Here is a 24,014-nt window from a genome sequence, read left to right on the forward strand (position 1 = left end):
ACACCTACAGCCAATTATTTCATCTGATCCGTGTGTTTTCCTGATCAACAGCTTGGAGTAACTTTCCTTTCATTCTTTCAGCTTTCTGCTTGTTTGCATTTTCTATTTGGCATTTTCCCTTTTCTGTAGATGGAGGAATTACTTATAAGGCTCTGAAGGCTTGAAATTCAAGGTTCACTTTTCCACTTCTTTGTCTATCAGTTTTGCAGTTGTTATAGTTGATATGGTAATTAGTAATGGGGATTAGCAGAGAGAAAAAAAAAGCGTTTTGATTTTCCTTTTCATCAAAAAACAAAATTCATTGTGTATGTATAGTAGTTCCAGAAATATAGATGTGCCAAATCAGATGATTCTTTTTGATACACCCTGTATACAGTAATGTTTAATAAAGAGAACACTCCCCACATTAAAAGACACCTACAGCCAATTATTTCATCTGATCTGTGTGTTTTCCTGATCAACAGCTTAGAGTAACTTTCCCTTCATTCTTTCAGCTTTCTGCTTGTCTGCATTTTCTATTTGGCATTTTCCCTTTTCTGTAGATGGAGGAATTACATATAAAGCTCTAAGGCTTGAAATTCAAGGTTCACTTTTCCACTTCTTTGTCTGTCAGTTTTGCAGTTGTTATAGTTGATATGGTAATTAGTAATGGGGATTAGCAGATTATGAGCTATTTGGTTGTCTCAAGTACTTCAGTACATTGGAAAAATGAGGGTTTGTGCTCAAGTAGGGAAGCACTAAATACATTTTAATATAGCTCTAAATAATGTTTACTTATTATATTCTGTGTTCCTCAACATGAGCAAATAATTGTTAAGCCTTTTACTTCCTTGTTATTCTTGATGCTATAGCTGATAACTTATTATTTTCCAGCACTCAAGGCAAAAGCTGCAAGATCAGTGTTGAACAGTTGATTACATTTCTCAATGAGAAGCAACGTGATGAAAGACTGAATGAGATCCTGTATCCCCTATATGACAAAAGGCGTGTGGAGAAGATAATATCATCATATGAGCCAGATGAGTGGACAAGGCTGGAAAGTAAGTAATGCCTCCAGTTCTTAGGAATGTGCATACTAAAAGTAGCTTCAAGCTTCCTCCACATCTCCTCTCTTATAGGCCTTCAGAGGACCACATTTCAATGTTAGTTTCTCATATTCTATTGTTTTCTCTGCAGTTACCTTTAGTAGTATCCCTTCTTCCTTTCACTGTATTGCTTTTTCCTCTCCTCACTCTTATTTTCAACCTGCTTTCTTTCCCCCCTGCCTTGTAATACTTCCATCTGTAACACTTCTTTCTAAAACTGCCCCTAAGTGTTGCTCAAACAAACACAAACATACACACAAAATTCAAGATTTCGCAATCAACGGTTGCTTCATCAGGAAAGAGGGAAGGAGAGGGAAAGACGATAGGATGTGGGTTTTAAGGGAGAGGGTAAGGTGTCATTCAATCCCGGGAGCGGAAAGACTTACCTTAGGGGGAAAAAAGGACAGGTATACACTCGCACACACACCCATATCCAACCGCACATACACAGACACAAGCAGAAAATGTGTGCAAGCAGTGTTGTCTGAAAGCTGACGCAGTGCCTCAGCCACATACTCCCAACGATCAAGTACCACAATCGTGGAATCTTTGTCTCCCGGAAGAATGACGATGGATCGGTCAGCCTTCAGATCACGGATAGCCTGGGCTTCAGCAGTGGTGATGTTGGGAGTAGGATTAAGGTTTTTCAAGAAGGATTGAGAAGCAAGGCTGGAATTGAGAAATTCCTGGAAGGTTTGGAGAGGGTGATTTTGAGAAAGAGGAGGTGGCTCCGGCTGTGACGGAGGAAGGAACTGTTCCAGGCAGTGTTCAATTTGGGTAGTGTCTTTAAGTCTACTCCCAACATACCCACTGCTGAAGCGCAGGCTATCCGTGATCTGAAGGCTGACCGATCTATCATCATTCTTCCGACGGACAAGGGTTCCATGGCTGTGGTACTTGATCGTTGGGAGTATGTGGCTGAGGAACTGCGTCAGCTTACAGACAATACTACATACAAAGTTTGCCAAGGTAATCCCATTCCTGCCACCCTACCTAAAACCTCTTTCCTCATTACCTTAGCCAGCTTCATCCTGACTCATAACTTCTTCACTTTCGAAGGCCAGACATACCAACAATTAAAGGGAACAGCTACGGGTGCCAGGATGGCCACCTCATACGCCAACCTATTTATGGGTCGCTTAGATTTATTGATGACATCTTCATGATCTGGACTCACAGTGAAGAAGAACTCCAGAATTTCCTCTCCAACCTCACCTCCTTTGGTTCCATCAGATTCACCTGGTCCTACTCCAAATCCCACGCCACTTTCCTTGACATTGACCTCCATCTGTCCAATGGCCAGCTTCACACATCCGTCCACATCAAACCCACCAACAAGCAACAGTACCTGCATTATGACATCTGCCACCCATTCCACATCAAACGGCCCCTTCCCTACAGCCTAGGTCTTCGTGGCAAACGAATCTGCTCCAGTCCGGAATCCCTGAACCATTACACCAACAATCTGAAAACAGCTTTCGCATCCCGCAACCACCCTCCCGACCTGGTACAGAAGCAAATAACCAGAGCCACTTCCTCATCCCTTCAAACCCAGAACCTCCCACAGAAGAACCCCAAAAGTGCCCCACTTGTGACAGGGTACTTTCCGGGACTGGATCAGACTCTGAATGTGGCTCTCCAGCAGGGATACGACTTCCTCAAATCCTGCCCTGAAATGAGATCCATCCTTCATGAAATCCTCCCCACTCCACCAAGAGTGTCTTTCCGCCGTCCACCTAACCTTCGTAACCTCTTAGTTCATCCCTATGAAATCCCCAAACCACCTTTCCTACCCTCTGGCTCCTACCCTTGTAACCGCCCCCAGTGTAAAACCTGTCCCATGCACCCTCCCACCACCACCTACTCCAGTCCTGTAACCCGGAAGGTGTGCACGATCAAAGGCAGAGCCACGTGTGAAAGCACCCACATGATTTACCAACTGACCTGCCTACACTGTGAAGCATTCTATGTGGGAATGACCAGCAACAAACTGTCCATTCGCATGACTGGACACAGGCAGACAGTGTTTGTTGGCAATGAGGATCACCCTGTGGCTAAACATGCCTTGGTGCACGGCCAGCACATCTTGGCACAGTGTTACACTGTCCGGGTTATCTGGATACTTCCCACTAACACCAACCTGTCAGAACTCCGGAGATGGGAACTTGCCCTTCAGTATATCCTCTCTTCTCGTTATCCACCAGGCCTCAACCTCCGCTAATTTCAAGTTGCCGCCACTCGTACCTCACCTGTCTTTCAACAACATCTTTGCCTCTTTACTTCCACCTCGACTGACATCTCTGCCCAAACTCTTTGCCTTTACAAATGTCTGCTTGTGCCTGTGTATGTGCGGATGGATATGTGTGTGTGTGCAAGTGTATACCTGTCTTTTTTTCCCCCTAAGGTAAGTCCGCTCCCGGGATTGGAATGACTCCTTACCCTCTCCCTTAAAACCCACATCCTTTCATCTTTCCCTCTCCTTCCCTCTTTCCTGACGAAGCAACCAGGGGTTGCAAAAGCTCGAAATTTTGTGTGTGTTTGTGTGTTTCATTGTGCCTATCTACCAGTGCTTTCCCGTTTGGTAAGTCATGGAATCTTTGTTTTTAATATATATAATAGAGGGAAACATTCCACGTGGGAAAAATATATCTAAAAACAAAGATGATGTGACTTACCAAACGAAAGCGCTGGCAGGTCGATAGACACACTAACAAACACAAACATACACACAAAATTCAAGCTTTCGCAACAAACTGTTGCCTCATCAGGAAAGAGGGAAGGAGAGGGAAAGACGAAAGGATGTGGGTTTTAAGGGAGAGGGTAAGGAGTCATTCCAATCTGGAATGCTCGCCAAGACCGTAGGATCCTACGCAGTGCCGTAGGGGACCGCACCGCCACTTCCCAGCAAATTAGGGACACTGTTGCTCCTGGGGTATCGGCGAGGACCATTCGCAACCGTCTCCATGAAGCTGGACTACGGTCCTGCACACCGTTAGGCCGTCTTCCGCTCACGCCCCAACATCGTGCAGCCCGCCTCCAGTGGTGTCGCGACAGGTGTGAATGGAGGGACGAATGGAGACGTGTCGTCTTCAGCGATGAGAGTCGCTTCTGCCTTGGTGCCAATGATGGTCGTATGCATGTTTGGCGCCGTGCAGGTGAGCGCCACAATCAGGACTGCATACGACCGAGGCACACAGGACCAACACCCGGCATCATGGTGTGGGGAGCGATCTCCTACACTGGCCGTACACCACTGGTGATCGTCGAGGGGACAGTGAATAGTGCACGGTACATCCAAACCGTCATCGAACCCATCGTTCTACCATTCCTAGACCGGCAAGGGAACTTGCTGTTCCAACAGGACAATGCACGTCCGCATGTATCCCGTGCCACCCAACGTGCTCTAGAAGGTGTAAGTCAACTACCCTGGCCAGCAAGATCTCCTGATCTGTCCCCCATTGAGCATGTTTGGGACTGGATGAAGCGTCGTCTCACGCGGTCTGCACGTCCAGCACGAACGCTGGTCCAACTGAGGCGCCAGGTGGAAATGGCATGGCAAGCTGTTCCACAGGACTACATCCAGCATCTCTACGATCGTCTCCATGGGAGAATAGCAGCCTGCATTGCTGCGAAAGGTGGATATACACTGTACTAGTGCCGACATTGTGCATGCTCTGTTGCCTGTGTCTATGAGCCTGTGGTTCTGTCAGTGTGATCATGTGATGTATCTGACCCCAGGAATGTGTCAATAAAGTTTCCCCTTCCTGGGACAATGAATTCACGGTGTTCTTATTTCAATTTCCAGGAGTGTATATTACTGCCCATTACAGGAGGCATCTGGCCACATTCATTTTTCATGCTGAGAAGTTCCAGCCAATTGGGCGTGACACGTGAAAGTGGCAAAATTGCCATTGTTAGGATTGCCAGTGCTTGTTATAAACACCAGTTGTCACACACTGAGCAAGCTGTGTCACTAGGCTTAATGTCCTACAGTCTTATGTTCAAAATGTGCATTCTGTTATTCTGAAATGTTTTCCGTATTGAGACTGATACTGCACAACATCTGATGCAAAAGTGTGTGGGTGGCTTTGGTTTTTTGGCTTATTCACAATGATATGAAATATCAAATATGCTTTATACAGCACAGTGAATGTATTATTGTAACTGAGATAGTTAAAGCCAATGCATACCACAGTAGTACAAGTTTGTATATCATCTAGCACTGCAGATGGTGAAGAGTTTGAAACAACGTATAATGAGATAAAGGAAATTATTCAGATACTCAGCGGCAATGAAAATTTAATTGTAACTGGGGACTGTAATATGACTGTAGTAAAAGGTAGATAAGGAATAATAGTAGGACAACATGGACTGGGGAAAAGGAATGAAAGAGAAAGCTGACTGGTAAAATTTTGCACAGAGCATAATTGAATCATCACTAACACTTGCTTTAATTAAATATTTTATTTATCCATCCATAGACAGTACTCTTTGTTTAGTCTGCATATATACATTGCAGATAGTTGAGACTTGAAAAGGTGTGTGGAACCATGTAGTTTTGATTAAAGCATCTATGCCTGGATTTCAGGCAGGATCGCCCAGTTTGTTCAGTGCTAAGGTGGTATTTCAATACATTTGGAGAGCCCCTGAAATGCAGTTCAAGTTTAGGGCGAATACAAAGTGGGCTGAGGAATGAAGGGGAATTTGTATTGAGGAGGGAGGCATGCTAGGGTAGTCTGTGCAGTTGTGCAAAGCCACTGTGCCAGGCTAGCATTATGGTTACTGCATCTGCCTAGTGAGCCAGAGACTGGGCTCAAATCACAGCCATGGTACAAATTTTAATTCATCACTTCAGTGTCCTTATACAGAGGTTTGAGACTTGAAAAAGTCTGTGTAACCATATAGTTTCATTTGACAGTCAAACTGTTTTTGACCTCAACGACCATCATCAGAGGCTAAAAATAGCCTTCGGTGAACACCTGTTCATGCATTGTCAAACGTGTGTTCCCCAAATGCCACTTGTAGTATCTGAAGATGGCCATTGTGGCTGAAACTATTTATGACTATACCATAAAAAGTGATTGACTTATCACAAAGTTTTGTTAATTTCTTGACACAATCATTCTTAAACAAACTTCTGTTTCTTCCTGTTTCACTATCTTCGACACTCTGGGAAAAATACTTGATACGTGTCAAGACCAGTATTGCTTCTGGCACACTTTCTTATGGGACTCTAGTATTAATGTATTCTGGCTTTGAAAGGTGTTTCGTGGTATCATTGAAGAGTGTCTCAGAGATCTCCACCCATTGCACTCTGTTTTTGTTTTTCAGGTATAAATGAAATGACTTATGTGCTACCCATCGTAATCCTAGTGCATCCAGTTTATTTAACAGAATTTTATGATCTACGGTACTGAAGACTTTGGTAAAGTTAAGCGAGATTACTATGATCACCTTTATCTAGTTCCTCCAGAACATCATTTGTAAATTGAGCCATAGCTGTTCTTGTGCTTTTACTAAACGTGACACCAAACTGTTCTTTGCACATAACATTAAGTACCCTGATTCCTCATTTGGTTTCTATTACTTTTGAAAATGATGAGAGTAAAGAGATGAGCCTATAATTTTTTATATTTTATGGATTATCTTTCTTATGTAGAGGCAGGACTTTTACATACTTTATTGTCTCTGGGAAGCAATCTGGCTCATAGTGTCATTGAGTTTGGTTCATAGTTCAGAGTTTGTACAAGCTATGGTTTGTCATACTTGTGCTGTAGCTTGGTAGCTATGTTGTGAGGCATTGATTTGCAAAGTTTGCTAGCTTTTTAGGATCATTTATTGTGGTACCACTATGCTGAAATTTTATGTTCACTTGTTTTCTGCCATTTTTTATAAATCTGTTACTTCGAGACTTTTATGCTGTTAGTGAAGCTTTTCTATGCATCCTCTTTTATGTGTGGTAATAGTTTTGAAATACAGGATCATTTTGATTTTTTAAAATGCTGCTGAGGTGCTTAAGATTCACAGAGGATTTCCTTATCCCATTACTTGCCTAGTTATTTTTGTTTTATGCTTTAATTATTCTTAGTACAACTGGATACATTTCTTCAGATTGGAACCTCAGTATCAATAGAAACTTTGAAAACTTCCCATTCATGCTTGTCTCCTTGTACACATCTTCCAATATTCATTGTTCATCAGCATGACAAATTCAACTGCTTTAGGTGTAGAGATAGCTCTTCTATTTGTGATTATTTCAGTTTTTTGTTTTCTACACCTATGTTTAATTTTAAAATCTGAGTGGTATGGTCTGAATGGCTAATATTATCTACAACAATATCACAACTTTCTTTCTCTATGTCATTTAGTATATGATCAATGATTGACACTGAATGCTCAGTAACCCATTTGGAAGTGTTAATGAATATTGTTGTTGTTTAGCTGTACATTGTGTTCAATAATGTGTTGTAGAACCCATCTGGGTTCATCATGTTGATGTTCAAATCTTCACAAATCAGAATTTTGCTCTTAGATTTAGAAATGGAAGTATCCAAATCACCACAGGGAGGACAGCAAGATTAAAGTGTTGTTAGTCTTTGGAATATATATGGCTTTCCTATCCCTCTCCCTCTCTACATGTTATCCATCACTTAGTGAAATGATGTCATTTATCACTTTATACTAATCCCTTCCTGTACATACATGTATGAGCTACCATCTTTTATAGTGGTTTTACTTTGATGGCTAAGTTACATGAGTTTGGAATTACATGTGTTAGTTCAGATCCCCCACACCAGTGTTCTGTTATGCAAACAAATGAGCTATCAAAAATTTGCAGTTCCACTTCTAGCTGTTGCACTCTATTGCCTGCAGACTAGATTTTTTGATGGCGAACTGAGAAATACTGAGCACTGCTTATCTTGGAGACTTAATATTTTTCTTTCCTTCATCTAAAAATCATTTGCATGATGAAGAAGTATAGTTTTCTTGTCAATCACCTCTTATCCACTGTTGCTTCTGTTGACTCCTTGCCTTTTTGCAGTTTTTACTGGCATTGATGATGGCACTAACACTTCTATCTCTTTTAAAAGTGCTATTGGTGTTCCTGTTGGGGCTGATGGTGGAGTTGTGATGGTCATTTTGGTTTTGAAATTATTTTGGGTTTTCTTTAATTGCCTTGATTATCAAGTTTGCTAGATATTCTCTCCCCAAGCCATTTAGGCCTAGCCCAAGTTTCATGTGGAATACACATCCCATATTACTTATGTCAGAGGGTTTCACATTTTTAAAATTTCTGCAGATTTTGGCAAACTGATTATTTTTAGCAAGAGGCAACACTGCCTGCAGGAGAAACAGTGACTGTTAAATTCAAGTTTTTAGTACAGTTACATGTCTTAAGTGAAGTTAATATTCCAAGTTATGGCCTTTATGTATGAAGCTTTTCTGTGACTGTTAAGAATGCATCTAGCACTAACCATTTCTTTCATAAGGGCAAGAGAATCACTCAGTTATAGTACCCAAAGCATGGCACACAGAAACATGTAGCAAAAAGTACTATTTACACTAGATTTTAAACTCTTGCTCTTTCTCCAGTGAAAATACATACATTCAGACACACAGTCATGCAGACACCCAAACACACGTTCATGCAGTTGTGGTGAGACTGATTATTGATTATCTATCTTTACTACTGATTATTTGTTGCTGTGAGCAGTTGCCTGGTAGGGGTGGACATGGGGAGGGGGTAGGGAAGGATGCCCAAGGCAAGGAGGGAGATGTGGGGAAGTGTCAGGCAGGTCTTTCAACAGATGACTCTGTGGCTGCACAACGAGTGGAAAGGATTTCAGATGGTAGAACATATAAGAGAGAGAGAGAGAGAGAGGGTGAGACAGAGGGGGGAGGGGGAGAAAGAGAGATGAAGTGTAGATGATAGTGGAGACAGAGAGGGGAGAGAGAAAGGGAGAGGGGTTGGTAAAGAGGGGAGAAGAAAATAGAGAGAGAGAGAGAGAGAGAGAGAGAATGTGCTCCAGAGAATTTGTAATTTTTAGGATAGCAGAAGTAAAATACTAGCCATCCCTAAAAGAATGTCCCAGTTCCAATAGTGTATTATAACAGTTTAATTCAGTCTAATTACAAAGAGTAATACATCAAGTTGAAGGTAAATTAACGTAGTTTTCCTTACAAATGTTCAATATGTGCACTTGTACTTCTATGAGACACACGTAACCTAAAATGCAATTTCTTCTAAACGTTGCTTGACAAGTCAAAAGTAAGAGAAACAATAGACTCTTCAGTTTATGTCCCATCTCTGCAAACCATTAGATAGTGGCAGAACATATGTTCAATATTTTCTAAAGCTCCAAAGGAAAAAAAATCAGATGACGCAATGTCAGGTGAATGTGGAAGACAGCAGGATAAATTTAGAAAGAGAATTGAAGTTCAGGGAGGTAAAATAAAAAAAAACTTTGCAGATTTACCAGTGATATTTTCATTCTGTGAGAAGAGATCATAAGGTGAACATCAACAAAAGTAAATAAAGAAAGGTAATGGAAAGTAGTCTAATTAACTCAGGTGATGCTGGGGGATTTAGATTAATAAATGAAACACTAAAAATAGTCGGTGCGTTCTTCTATTTGGGCAGCAAAATAACTGATGGTGGCCAAAGTAAATGGGATATGAAATGCAGGCTGTCAATTATGAAGTCTTTTCTGAAATTATTCATCTGGAGTGTAGCCTTGTTTGTGTTCTATGTAGGAACACAAGGAAACACACAGCCGCAAAATAGTTAAAATTTATTCAGTCATGGAATGACAGAAACAAGAATACGGTGAAGTAATTTACGTATTTCAAACACATTTAACAACTGAGCTATGAAAAAAATGTGTAAGCACGATTTACAGTAATGCATTACAATACGGTCAATGTTGACAACAGTGCTGTCTACAAATACACATGCCATGTGATTTTCTGACAAGGATGAAGTACCTGAGAATGGACCATTTGCAAAATACAAAAATTTAAAATGCAGCCAAGTGGTACAATGTCCTTCAAATTTTTTGAGCCTGTTGTGTCCACCAAGTAGAAAATAAACATAAAAGTCAGTTGTCAAAGTCATATTTACTGCACAATAACTAAAGGAGGTCAGACTGATGACTTCTTACACCTTTTGGCAATATTTGTTAATAAGAAAAATGCCAAATTGCATTGTGGGGTAGAATCCACATAAAACTATAAGTCCCAATATATTTGGACGGGTAAGTCTGCTCAGAGGTCTGAGGAAGACATGGGTATACCCTTCAGGCTGATGCAGCTTTGCCTACACATAAAATGTAAATGTATATTTTTGCCATGGTCTGCATCAATAGTTTCTTTAACATTGAATAATAATGTTATAAACCCTTGGGAAGCATGGAAACTCTTATCCACCTAAATCTGTGCCCAATCATCTGCAGTATGTATGTTTTCATCATGATTGGTAAATTCTGAAATTATAATGTTACTCCTCAGTTTGTGTTCCTGATCAAATCAGTCAACCCACCTAATGGACACACCAATTGTCCAAGATCAGCTGTCAAAAGATGTTTCCTCTATGCCTAAGATATTGGTTACAAAGATAATTATGACAGTACTACATTTTGAAACCACATCATTTGAATATGCCACTTCGTGTTTTTTTAATGTTCAGGGGCACTAGTGTAGGCAGTGTTCTATGTTCGAGAGCCTTATATGCTGAGAATCATATTGTGTCTTTCATTTACTTTGCAGCTATCTGACTACTTTGATGTTTTGCAGTTGGGGAGAAGTTTCTTGAGGAACTCTGAGAAGTTTCTTCAGCTTATTTCCTTCCATCTCTACAACACAAAACCTTAGATAAAAATATTGTTTATCTACAATGTATGATTCACTTCTACATCTACACACATACTCTGCAAGCCACCATACAGTGCATGATGGAGGGTCCCCTATAATACTTCTAGTCATTTCCTTCCTTTCCTGTTCTGCTCACAAATGGAGTGAGGGAAAATCAACTATCGATATGCTTCTGTATGAGCTCAGATTTCTCTTACCCTGTCTTTGTCTCCTTAGGTGAGATGTATGTTGGTCGCAGTAGGATCGTTTTGCAGTCTGTCACAAATAGTGGTTCTCTATAAACTTTTTCAGTTGTGTTTTGAAAAGAATGTCTTCTTCCTACCAGGGATTTCTATTTGAATTCACAGAGCATTTATGCAACACAACAACAGCTGATTGAGCGGTACTCAAGAATGGGTCACACAAGTGTTGTGTATGCTGTCTCCCTTATAGATGAGCACACTTTCCTAGAATCCTTCCAACTCATCTTCCCTATAACTGACCTTGCATGCTGCCTTTTGTTTTGCAATGTTATGCCAAGATATTTAACTGATGTGATTGTGTCGAAGTGTTGATATCTGATTTGCTGATGTTGCCAAGCAAACTTCAAGCTATTTACATCAACAATGAACTTCATTCAGCTGATCCATGTTTATTCTTGAAAAATACAGTGAACTCACAAACTGGGTTCATTTTCTGAACTAAGATCAAAATTGACCAGCAGTCAGTGATATTTGTACCACCAGTCCTTACAGAAACTTTTGATCTACATGTGTAACATGCTGTGGAGCTGCACCAAGCAACAAAACAGTTTTGACTGTATCATCCCTCTGCTGTAGGACACATATCACGTGTCAAGAAACTGCACTGCAATAACATTGATCCATAATGCTCACATATTTTGAGCTTAGAGGAATTTACTTCCAAAGTAATGCTGTGCTCCAATCCTACATTATCAAAAAATTTCTTTCTCCTGCTAAGGCGTATGTTTCATATTAAAAGACATCTTTTGGAAAGGACTGTCCTCTTTGTCTGTGCTAGTCTGATTTATATCCTCCCTGTTTAATGCACTATGGTTTATTTTACATCCAAGATATGAAATTTGTTAACCTCGACTTTTATACAGTGCTCAATTTTAATTTTTAGTTTGTCAGTAATCTCATTTCTGCTGCAGCTCATTACTTTTGTCTTTCTTTGGGTTACTCTCAACTCACAATTTGTGATCAGTAAGTTGTCCATTCCATTTAGCAGGTCCTGTAATGTTTCCTCATTTCCAGAGAAGATAATAGTGTGGCATCAATGGATCTTACATTCCTACCCTTTCAGCTTTAAATTTAATCCCAATTTCCAATCATTCTTTTATTTCCTTCACTGTTCCTTAATACACAGGTTGAACAGTCTAGGAGAAATACAGCATCTCTCCTGTGTTTGGATGCTGTGGTGTTTTCTGCCATTCGTCTCTTCCATGGAGGCTTTACTCCAGTCACTTCTGCATCAACAGCAGGCACATATGGCTGTGTTGGAACAGTTGTCGACTAAGTTGACCCAGAATCTACCATCAGTTGTTCACTTGTTGCCTTTTCCCCCTCAACAGTGAATCCGCAGAAGACTGAGATGCCACTTCACTCACATTTCATTGTGTTCCAGATGGTCTACACAGAGGTTGGTAAGGCTCTTTTCTTATTGTGGATACCCCCTCATATATGTCACTTACTGTGCCAGTTAGCTCCTCTGCAAGAACCAGCATCACTTACTTTTTATGATTTGTGTAGTTTACTGTCCTCCTGTCACCAGATGCATATGCATGTAGCCACTGCATGTGTTGAGTTTTACCAATGTCGCAAACAACTGTAGCAGTCTTATTGAGCTTGGGCAGCTGAGTTTCTCGGCCTCAGTCATTAAGTGTTGATACATTGTGGATAAGCCTTAGGAGCCTTACATGGAAACCATGGTCTGAGATGCAACCCTTTGTTTAGCCCCAGATAAGCAGGTGCATCAATGTTTCCCTCAGTTTCGGTAACATACACTGGAAGTGGTTTTTAATACTACACGCAACTGTCTGAGGTCTCCCATACCTGTGCCACCAATTAGAGGCTTGGAGTGATGTCACAGTTGTTGACAGCATGCAGCCCCAGTGCATGGAGCCTACTGCACTAGGGGCAAGAGGAGGTAGCCGCAGTACAAACATGCTAACCAGGCTGACATCAACAAACATGTCATCAGATCGTGCAAAAAATTTCATGGCACACATCACCCTCAAACCCTCCTCCTGTCTTCGTTTTCTTCAGGAATGGCTGGTGCCATTAGCTTTATGCAACCTGGGCCATTTAACATCAGTGGAAGTGAAGAGATTGATTACCTCAGGTAAGTGGCCTACACCCTTAGTAATTGTAAAGAAGCCATCCAGTTAGCTTCAGCTCTGTGGCAACTTCAACATGACTGTCAATGCACAAACAGTCATCGACACTTTACCCCTGCCTTATCCAGAGGACAGGCTCACAAAGGTGGCTGGGGGCCAATTCTTTTCAAAAACTGACTTGACTGAAGCCTGCCTTCAGTTTTCACTGGATGAAGTATCAAAAGAGTTGCTTGTGGTTAATCACCTTTTGGGCTCTATTTGTATGAAAGGCTGATGTTTGGGGTCACTAGTGTGCCTCCCATCTTTCAACATTTTTTAGACTAGTTTATGATGGTTGCCCCTCATCACATTAACTATCTTTATGATATCACCTTGCTGGTGTTACCATGGAAGATCACTTTATTTACTGTTCTATAAGTCACAGTCCTCAAATGTAACCTCATTGAATCTTACTTTTACCAGCTTTCCAAAATTTTTTTGCTTCATGAAATTTCATGGCAAAACATGTGCCCCATGGAACAACATGTCACCACCATTATGGCTTTTCCCCGTCAATCTGACCTATGGGAACTTCAAGAATTCCTCAGCAAAGAGGCATACTGTCACATGTTTATTCCCAGAGCACTTATTATCACCCTCCTCTTACACCTGTTGCTTTTGCTCCTTTTGTTTGGTCTGCAGCTTGTGAGTATGCCTTTGTGCAGCTTTAAGAATAATCTTTGCTCCATGCCACATCTTGCAACATTTCAACCCTGCAAGTATCTGGTCCTGGCTATGGATGGATCCAAGTAAGGGGCGGGGTTGGTCCTGCTGCATAACCATTCAGATGGTTGGGAACAGCCTATTGCCTTTGCATCAAAAACAGTCAACTCATTTCAGAAACATTATTCTCAGGCAGAATGCCTTTAAAAAACGAAGCTGCTCATCAACATCAGCACTGGGTTCTGTTCTTATCCCATTACAATTATGAGATTCATTTTCATCCTGTGTCATGACATGTGAACTTGGATGTTCTGTTCCAGCTTCCCATGGGCCCTGCCCCTCACTTGAACAGGAGGAATTGCTTTGGGAATTGTTTTGTTTTCATCTGGATATGGAGGAATAGCACAGGATTTGATGGCTTGTCCATTATCACCAGTTCCGATATTGCTTCTGCATGATGGCAGGTGTGGTGCTCTGACAGATTCTACAATAATATAACATGGGTGGCCCAGGTGTCCTCCATTTTCTTGTCCACAAAAGAGTTTAACCCTGTGTCATGGTTCCAGCAGCTCTGTGATGGGAGGTCCGCCGCTTATTACATCAGGGCCACTGGGGATCTCTCACACAAAACTATTCGCATATTGCCATGTGTTTTGGCCTGGAATCAAATGGGAGGTGGAAAATGTTGTGGCCTGTTGCAGGCGCAAGTGCTCACGTCAGCAGGAGGTACGCGCATTATTTCTCGCCATGGCTGGCCCCTACACAGCAATGGGAGAGAGTCCACACTGATTTGGTGGTCCTTTTTTGGAGTTTCTGCTTATTTATTTATTTATTTATTTATTTAACCTGGTAAGATTAGGGCCATCAGGCCCTCTCTTACATCTAACCAGGCATTCTACTTATTTTACATTCATATGTTTTAGTAGGCATGTTAAATTATATCTAGTACAAAAAGTGAAATAAACAATTAGAAAGGTACACCTGGAAAAATACATACATATAGAGTTTCGGGGTATGAGGAAGACTCACGGTGAAGGGAGGAGAAGAATAGAGAGACATGATGAAACATAATTAAGGAAATATAAAGGAAAAGAAGATTGCGTGGCTAATAGAGATAGATGAAGAGGAAGGCATCTTAGGAGCAAGATAGGAGACGCTAGCTTTGCTATTTGACAGATGAGGGGATTGCCCTTGTACATTAATTTTGTGGAGAACTTTATGAGGATGATAGTAGGAAATGCTTCAACTTCTTCTTAAAAGCAGCAGGAGATTGAATTTTGCGCAAGGTAAGGGGCAGTTTGTTTCAGAGGCGGACAGCGGCAACTGAGAAGGAGTTTGTAAAAGTTTTTGTTTTGTGAGTGGGCACAGTTAGGATACCAAATAAGAGTGACCTCATGTTTCGATTATGATGGCATGACAGGTTTTTAATCTCTGAAGCAAGGTACTGGGGTGCTTGCGCGACGAGGAGTCGGTGGAGTAGACATAGAGTGTGGTAGTCACGCAATTTGTCCGGCCGCAGCCACCCTAGCTTGGAGTATGAAGCACTAACATGATCATATCGGTGAATGTTGCAGGTGTAACGCACACAGGCATTCATGGTTAGCTCTAGCCGTCTTTTGTTTTCACTACTCATGCCTTGTTGAATCACATCACAATAGTGGAGGTTCGGTAGAACGAGTGCTTGCACGAGCTGGCGTTTCAAGTCCTGTGGAAATATGTTCCGAAACTTTTTGAGAGCATAGAGACAAGCAGACATCTTTCGGCACACTGCAACTGTATTCTCCGCCCAGGTGAGATGCTCATCCAAAGTTACACCCAAGTTCTTCACTGTTTTCTGATATGGTATTGGAGTACCGTCAAGCAGAATAGGAGGTAGCCGTTCACGGAAATCTGAACTTATTAATTTCTGATGGGCTATTAAAATTACTTGCGTCTTTTTTGCATTTAGTTTAAGCTCCAGGTTTTTCGCCCATGTCACTACTGAAAACAGATCATCATTCATCTGAGCGATTGCAGTGTTTACATCTTCAGGTCTGACGCTTAGGTAGAGCTGGAGGTCGTCGGCATAGAAATGATATTTACAGGAGGACAGAACCGACGAAATATCGTTGACATATAAAGAAAACAAATGTGGTCCTAAGACTGATCCTTGTGGCACTCCCGAGGAAACATGTTTCCAGGAAGATTTTTCATTTACGCAGACAACACATTGCTGTCTGTCTTTTAAGTAGCTTTCAAACCATCAGAGAAATTAAGCTGTTGCATTTTTCTGAGCAATATGTCAAAGTTAACAGTGTGAAAAGCTTTGCTGAAGTCCAGTAGCGTCAATATTGTTGCCTTTCGATTGTCGATGGCATATTTCAGGTCATCAGTTACTTTAATTAGAGCAGTGTTTGTGCTGTGATGTTTACGGAAACCGGATTGAAATTTGTCATATAGGATGCATTCATGCAAGTGTTCAGTGATTTGGTCATGAACAATATATTCAAGTGCTTTGGAAACAGCAGGCAGTATGCTAATTGGTCGGTAATCACTAGGCAGTTGCGGGTTTTCGATCTTAGGGATGGGTCGAATTATGCTTCTTTTCCATGCAGTGGGGTATATTCCGTTCACGAGGGAAAAATTAAATTTGTCAGTTAAGACAGGTACTAAGATATCGGCAACATTCTTAATCATGGTTATACCGATACTGTCGTTGCCTATTGCATCAGAAGAGATTCTCATTATTGCTTTTCTTGCCGTATTTGTTGTTACATGTTTTAGATGGAAGGTATCGTTGTTAGTTATCCTGTTTGGGCATACTTGTGGATGCTAATTATCAGCTGTGCTGGTATTCAGAGGTGCAGAGAAGAATTCATTTAATTCGTTAGCTGACACATGAAAAGTGGTTTCCGATGTTGCCTTCCCGACCCCCAAGCTACAGAGATTCTTCCATAGAGTCATGGGTGTCAGAGCGCTGCATACAAGGGAGCGAGCGTGCCTGATTTTAGCATTGCGAATGCATTGTTTCACTCTGTTCCGTAGCTTTCTATATTCTTCTAAACGCTAGGGTTTCGGATCTGCCTTGAAACGCCTGTGGGCAGCATCCGTATTAGTCATCATTTGACGTAATTCAGCTGTCAGCCATGGAGCAGGAGATTTTCTTATATGGATTGTGTGCACAGGTGCATGTTTGTCATAGAGGGCAGTGAGTTTATCACCAAGTTCATTAATTTTGCCGTCGATTGTAGGTTTTCTGATTATTTGATGCCATGAGATTTCTGAGCAATCGGCTGTTAGATTGTCAAGGTCAATACGTTTCATGTTCCTACAAGTTATGTAACGCGATTTGATCCTTGGGGGCTGCACAGAGTAGGCCAGGAATATTACATCATGTGCTGAGAGGCTAGGGGCCGATGTTTGACCAACATCTCTTACTTTGTCAGCCTGTTTCGTTGCGATTACGTCTATAAGAGTATGACTGTGCGCCGTATGATGTGTAGGTTGTAATGGAAGAATGTTCATGCTATTGCAACTAAACAGTCTTCTTAGGTTTATTGCGGAGGGAGTGTCTCTTAGCAGGTCTATGTTCAAGTCACCCATTACGGTGACATGTTCGTATTGACACTGAAGTGAATGTAATTCCGACTGGAAGGAACTCATTGAGCTTATTTTTGGCGGCTTGTACACGACACCAGTCAAGAATTTCCAACTTTGTATATTTATTTCAATGAACATGAATTCAGCCTCTTTTTCTTCAGCAGGATTTGACGTACATAAGACTTTCGCTTTGAGATCTGTTCGTATATATGCGCCGACCCCGCCACCTCGCTTTTTTGATCTGTCTGCCCTAAGAAATGTGTACCCTGGGAGGTGAAAAGATGCAGAGGATATGTGCGATTTCAACCACGTTTTGGATAAGAGGATTACGTGGTAGTTTAGTTGGTTGAAGAGGAGGCTAAGTTCTTCATAATGTGCAGGTAAAGACTGGATGTTGCAGTGAGCTGCTAAAATCTCTGACGCGTTCCACTGAGCAGCCTGGAGTAGGGTAGCAGACTGGTTTGTCCCTTTGTTAGGCACTACCTGCCGCGATGGGCAGTGGCCGCTGCTTCCGCCAAGTGACATAACACAGGGGTGTCCGAGATTTTGCGCGCCCTGTTTGTGACACCGCGAGTGCCAAAAGAAAGGCGACTGCAAGAGATTTCCTGAGGTTGCGGGAGTATAGAAAATGGATTAGTGGTATTCGGTGCAAGGAGAATATGACCAAAACAGTGACGGCTGTGTGTCACTGTGTATCCTTTGTCGTAAGAGGAGAAATGTAATTAGCGTATTTGAAACAGCTTAGGGTGGAAATAAGGGAAAAGGGAGTGATTTAAGAGGCTGATGCTGCCGGCACAGAGAAGTAACCTTAATAATTAATAGATTATCATAGGAAGCTAGAATTAAATTGAAATTTACTAAAGTGATACTGGTAGTGATTATCGTAGGAAGCTACAATTAGATTGAAATTTGCTAAAGTGATACCGATAGTGATTTTTGTTATGAACAATTTAAACCGAAGAGATGGGTGATTAATGAACTAAAGGAGAGACTAATAATTGCAATAGAACTATTTCAGAACGGAAGAGAATAAATTGAGAAAATGAAAAAAGTATTAGCAGTAACTAAAATTAAGTAATGGTTAGAGCTACAGACACAAAAAAAATAGTGAAAAGTTAATACAGTTACAAAAACAATTAGTTGAAGGTACAAATATGGGTATAATTAAAAAATTAATACAATTGCAAGACTATATCCGAGTATAGGGCTGTTACAATTTGCAAATGGTGTTAAGTTTGCACTTTCGGCTCGAGTAGCTTCACTTAATACTATTCAGTTCTGTCATGTTTGTGACTGTCTTCTTTCCAGCTGCTGTCTTAATGATTACTCTGCCATCCTGAGTCCACACATTCTGAAGACCGAAATGGGATATGGCACTGTTTAAAATCTTTAGCCGTTCGTGTGTCAGATCTTCCCTTATTGTAAGCCCTGTCCTTGCTAACTTCTTCTTCTGGGTAAAGATCTCTGCCCTTTTTCGGTATGAGACAAATTTAATTATTATTGGACGAGGTTTGGTAGCACCTGGTAGTTTTCGTCCCACCCGATTGCTCCTGTCAATGTCTGCCTTGGTCACTTCAACGCCTAATTTTTCATGCGCAACCTGTATTAGCAGGTTGTCCGTGTCTTCTTCCTTATTTTCTACTACTCCAAACAGTCGTAGGCTATTTCGCCTTTGGTACTGTTCTAGCTCATCAGTTGCGGCAGCTAGTTTCACTTCCAACTCTTTTGCCTTTTTCTCGTATTCAGACACAGACTTTTTTAGTGCTGTAATTTCGGCAGTATTGGCCTCAACAGTTTCAGGCATTTTGGCCAATACTGCTGCCGTTACAGTATCTGATATAGTGCCTGCTATCAGATCGAGATTGTTTTTATCGTGAAGCGCAGCGTTTACCTCAGAGCGGACCAGCTCCGCTATACCGGGAGCCGCAGCCGCACCTTCCCCCAAGAGCGGGCCCGCCGCAACTGCTGCTTCCCCACTGCTGGACGCGCTGTTGTTGACTCTTCTGTTTACCATTTTCTCAAAGATATTGGCAGAGCACAGAAAAAAAAATAGCACTACTGCACAGAACACTGTTGTTTACACGATTTCCACTTGTACTAGACAACACCACCTGCGAGAACACCTTCGAATTCAACTAAATTTCGCGAGCCGAACTTAACACGTGTTACAATGCAGCCGCTTATTGCTTATTAGCAATATACACTTTTTCTTGTTTTCCTTATTACATTTGTTGTCTGTCTGTGACAGCAGATGTGATTGTCAAGGCCATGTCAGAGGTATTCTCCATAGAAGGCTTCCCTTGCACCCTGGTTTCAGGCAATGGTTCTCAGTACGTGGTACAATCTTTTAATGCCTTTTGTATGGACAATGGCATTTGCCACGTCACAGTGCCTCTCTTCCATCTGCAGTCAAATGGCAAGATGGAATGCCTTGACTGATTGTTTAAAATGCAGCTGTGCAAGTATGTAGAAGATTTACCTACTGAAGGGGCTCTCATTTTTTAAGCTCTTACAGAACGATGCCAGTTGAGGCCAAGAGCGCTGCCAAGCTCCTGCATGGCTGTCAGCCACAGACACTGCTCAGCCTCTTGCTGGTGGGCAAACATCACCCAGTGATGCCAGTTTTGTTGACGTTTGTCCCTGACACACCAGACTGGGCTACAGCATCTGGACAGTACCCTCACTGGATTCTGGCCATCATTCAAAGCCAGCATGGTCATTGTGTCTTCACGGTTCACACCAAAGATTGACTTATGGCATTCCACCAGAACCTGTTGCATCCTGGGGTTGAAGGCCGAACACCTCACCTCATTCTCCACACCCCTGGCTGATTCGAGGATCAAGCAGGCCTGGTCGTGTCCGCTTACCCTGACAGTTGGGGCTTCATCAGCATCAACAGGGGCTTTGCTCCCTACAACTGGTGCCGGCACCTCCCACTGCACTGAGAAGATGCTGCTGTCAGTGGGGACAGAAGATGCGTCTCCATCACCAGAGCTTCTCCTCTTCAGTTTGCCATTGTTGCTGCTTTTGCCATCGCTCATCATTGTGGATTACAACATCCAGATAGCTCCTACCCCCTTGCTGCCAGTCCTGTGCACCAGTCACTCAGTGTCCGAGAGTGGCAGGGATGCTCTTGCCCCACTCACTTTCATCTGTGTGTGCCAGTCCTGGTGGATTGAGGAACTTCTTATGCCTTTGGCTGCTGCCCTTGGCACTACCATGGACACCATGGATGTCTCTTCAGTCATAGCATCTCGGACACCAATGTGTTGTCTTACCCCACAAGGAAGGAAGTGACTTGTACCTTGCCAGTTACTAAACCTACTATCTACAGTTGGACCGCTATGGCAAACATTGTGCGCACTGACACTCACACTGCATGCCCACAGCTACCCGAGGTGGCCGCCAGGAGAGCACAGTCACCAGCCACCGCGACCCAGTCCACTGTGTGCATGCAGCACTACACCAGTGACACCCAACATGGATAGGGTCTTTATAGGGGTAGGCACAGGTCTTTGCCCGGAACTAGTAGTGCAGAATGAAGTAATTTAAAATACAGTTCAGTGGAATAATGTCAAACTTCTTCTTATTTACATGTTTTTACTACTTTTGCTCATCAGTGTGTGGCAGTTGTCATAGCAATGTAAGTGCATGTTCAGGAGTTAAAAATTTAATTTGAATTGTGTAGTCAGTGCTATGCAAAGTTTGACACATTTTTGTCAGTCTTGATCAGTCATTAACGGCTGCTGTCAAAGACTACAAACTGTTCACAGCAAATAATACCTGTGAAATTCCTTTAAACTTTTTCACACTGATTGTAATTGTGTGTGTGTGTGTGTGTGTGTGTGTGTGTGTGTGTGTGTGTGTGTGTGTGCGTGTGTGTGTGTGTTTTTCTATGGTTGACAGTAAATTTGTTTTCATAAAATTAAAGGATTTTGCTGGAGTATTTTTGGTTGCTAATTTTAGGTAAAGTAGCTAGAGTTTCAATAACATGCAGTTTTGACACACATTTAGGATTTCTGTGAGGTATGCAAAATGTAGCTATTTAATTGTTATGATAAAGCCAGTTTTATGAAGATTTGCAATTTCACCTGCTGCAAAAAATATTTAATTTTATTGTCTACAGTACAGCTACCTATATATTTTGGTGGTATTGTAATGTTGAGGTGTATGTGTTTCTTGTAGATATCATTTTTGAGCAAACTTCAGCAACAGGTGTAAAACTGACTGACACTTGCTTTTTTGAATTTCATGGTTTCAAGAGGCTACATTAATTTTAGTGACCACTTACAATAAATCTCTGACAAACTGGTAGTGAAAAAGCAGCAGGGGACAATCTCAGACTCTGTCAAAGAAATTACTTTGTCAAAGAAATGTATTTTGTGTACTTTTAGCGATTAGATAAGTCATTGGTGGCACATCGAGTGTGTTCAAGCTGTGAGAAAGGGCCCCTGCTTCCTATGCAAATTGGACAGACATGCAGAAGAAAGCAATGATCACAGAAAATAAGGATAATTACAATGTCAAAATTTGGAGGGGAAAACATACTATTTGATTCAAAGGTGGGCGTAAAAAAGCTTTTGCCTCTACTTCGCATAAAACATGGCATTTTGATATAATTTATTAAAGTCCTACCAGACTATGGTGACACTTTCAAGCGTGTGTCAAGTCAGTTACCATGGTTGTGGTAAGTTATGAAGAGAGAAAGAGGTTTTCATCAATCCTGATGTTTGGAAACCAACAAAAGACAAAACAGTTAAGACAAAATGAATGAAATATAAAGGTAATCTCGGTTATCCTTTACACAAATTGCCAAGAAGTTTCTTGGCAGCTTCAGAGACCTTGTTTATGAGAATTAGTTAGAAACATGCTAGATAATTCCAAAGTATTGGATGCTTCGATGAGCTTGAGGCTGCACTTTCTAGACTCCTGCATCAGTTTTTGTCTAGGAAATCTAGATGCTGTGACTAAAGAGTAGGACCCCCTGCAGGTCCAGGGGTTAGAATAGGCCCGAGGTAACCCTGCGTAACGTAAGAGGCAACTAAGTCTCTCACTTTTCAGCCCTATAAATTCAAGTCCCATTTTATGGTTTGACCTGCCACTTTCCAAAGTCTATAGAACTGTGGGCCATTTGGGGAAGGACACCTTACGTGACGCCTAAGTTATCCATAGTGCCCTTAGATTCAATCTCCTGAACCTCTTGTCACGGATTTGCACCTACACCTGCAATTCAGCTACTTAAGCGAGGACACTTTCCAGGGTATGTCATCTTCTTCTGTTGTCTCCTGTCCTCTTTCACCCCTACAACAATATTGGATTTCTCTGCACCCAATATCCAGCACAGTAGCCAGTCCGTTGTGGTGGGGCCATCGTGAAACCATTTGGTGGTAGCCCACTGAAAACACAGGGATTGCACTGCTGATGCCTGAGCTGTAAACTCCCCACATATGCCAAGGAGTAGATGCCTGTCTCCCTGAGGCATCAGGATTCCCTGCAACAGCCATCATGCCAGGTGGCCTTTGCTGTGACTAGGTGGCGCCCGTGGGGAGAGCTCCTGCTCAGAGTGAGTGGCATCAGGGTGGACGACCCGCAATGAAGAGGACTGTCATCTCTTGCTGGTGACCGTACGGCACCAGCAGTCTCTAAGGAGAGCAGGATTGGGTACAATGCTGACAGATATAACCCTAAATCATTTCCCTCTTTCTCTACACAATGGGAGGAACGAAAGGCTATAGAAAGAAGAGAGCCATATTCGCCTTGGTGTTTAGTCTGTAGTGGAATGGACAGGGTCCTTTTGACTTACAAAGCCTCAATTTTTTGTTGAACATCTTGAGGATAAGTCTGGGGAAGTGACAGCGCTGTCGAAGATGAGAAGTGGTGCAGTCTTGCTTGAGACAGCATCCACAGCCCAATCTCTGGCATTACTCGCTGGGTGATATTTCTGTTTCTGTCACTCCCCATAAAAGCCTCAACATGGTCCAGGGGATTATTTTCCATCGCGACCTCCTCTTGCAGTCTGATGACGAGCTCCACACCAATCTAGGACGGCGGGGTGTTCGTTTCTTCCGGCGCATTTACAGGGGATCCAAAGACAACAGGGTTGCTACTGATGCCTTCATCTTGGCCTTTGAAGGTGATTCATTGCCTGGAAAGATCAAGGTGATGGTTTATTGCTGTGACTTAATGTCATACACCCCTCCCCCTATGCAGTGCTTTAATTGCTGGAAATTCTGGCACGTCTTCCCGCTGCACTTCCAGTGCTGCGTGTCAAGACTGCGGACGTCCACTGCATCCAGATAGTCCATGTATACCTCGTCCCACTTGTATCAACTGTGGAGAGAACCACTCCCCTTGCTCGCCACACTGCACAGTACTCCAAAAGGAGCAGAAAATCGTGGAGTACAAGACCCTGGACTGGTTGACTTACCAAGAGGCTAAAC

At 42.2% G+C, this 24,014-nt stretch overlaps 1 protein-coding gene across 1 annotated transcript in view; it reads left to right on the forward strand.

Moving 5' to 3' along the window:
* LOC124622788 (1-phosphatidylinositol 4,5-bisphosphate phosphodiesterase-like) overlaps nucleotides 1-24,014 on the forward strand; it is a 493,523-nt gene that overhangs the window by 151,233 nt on the left and 318,276 nt on the right. Inside the window, exon 7 of the mRNA XM_047148581.1 lies at nucleotides 874-1,040. Within this exon, the coding sequence (XP_047004537.1) occupies nucleotides 874-1,040 (167 nt within the window). The remainder of the gene's footprint in view (nucleotides 1-873; nucleotides 1,041-24,014) is intronic.

This window comes from Schistocerca americana, chromosome 7 (assembly GCF_021461395.2).
Source record: "Schistocerca americana isolate TAMUIC-IGC-003095 chromosome 7, iqSchAmer2.1, whole genome shotgun sequence".
Classification (NCBI taxonomy): domain Eukaryota; kingdom Metazoa; phylum Arthropoda; class Insecta; order Orthoptera; family Acrididae; genus Schistocerca; species Schistocerca americana.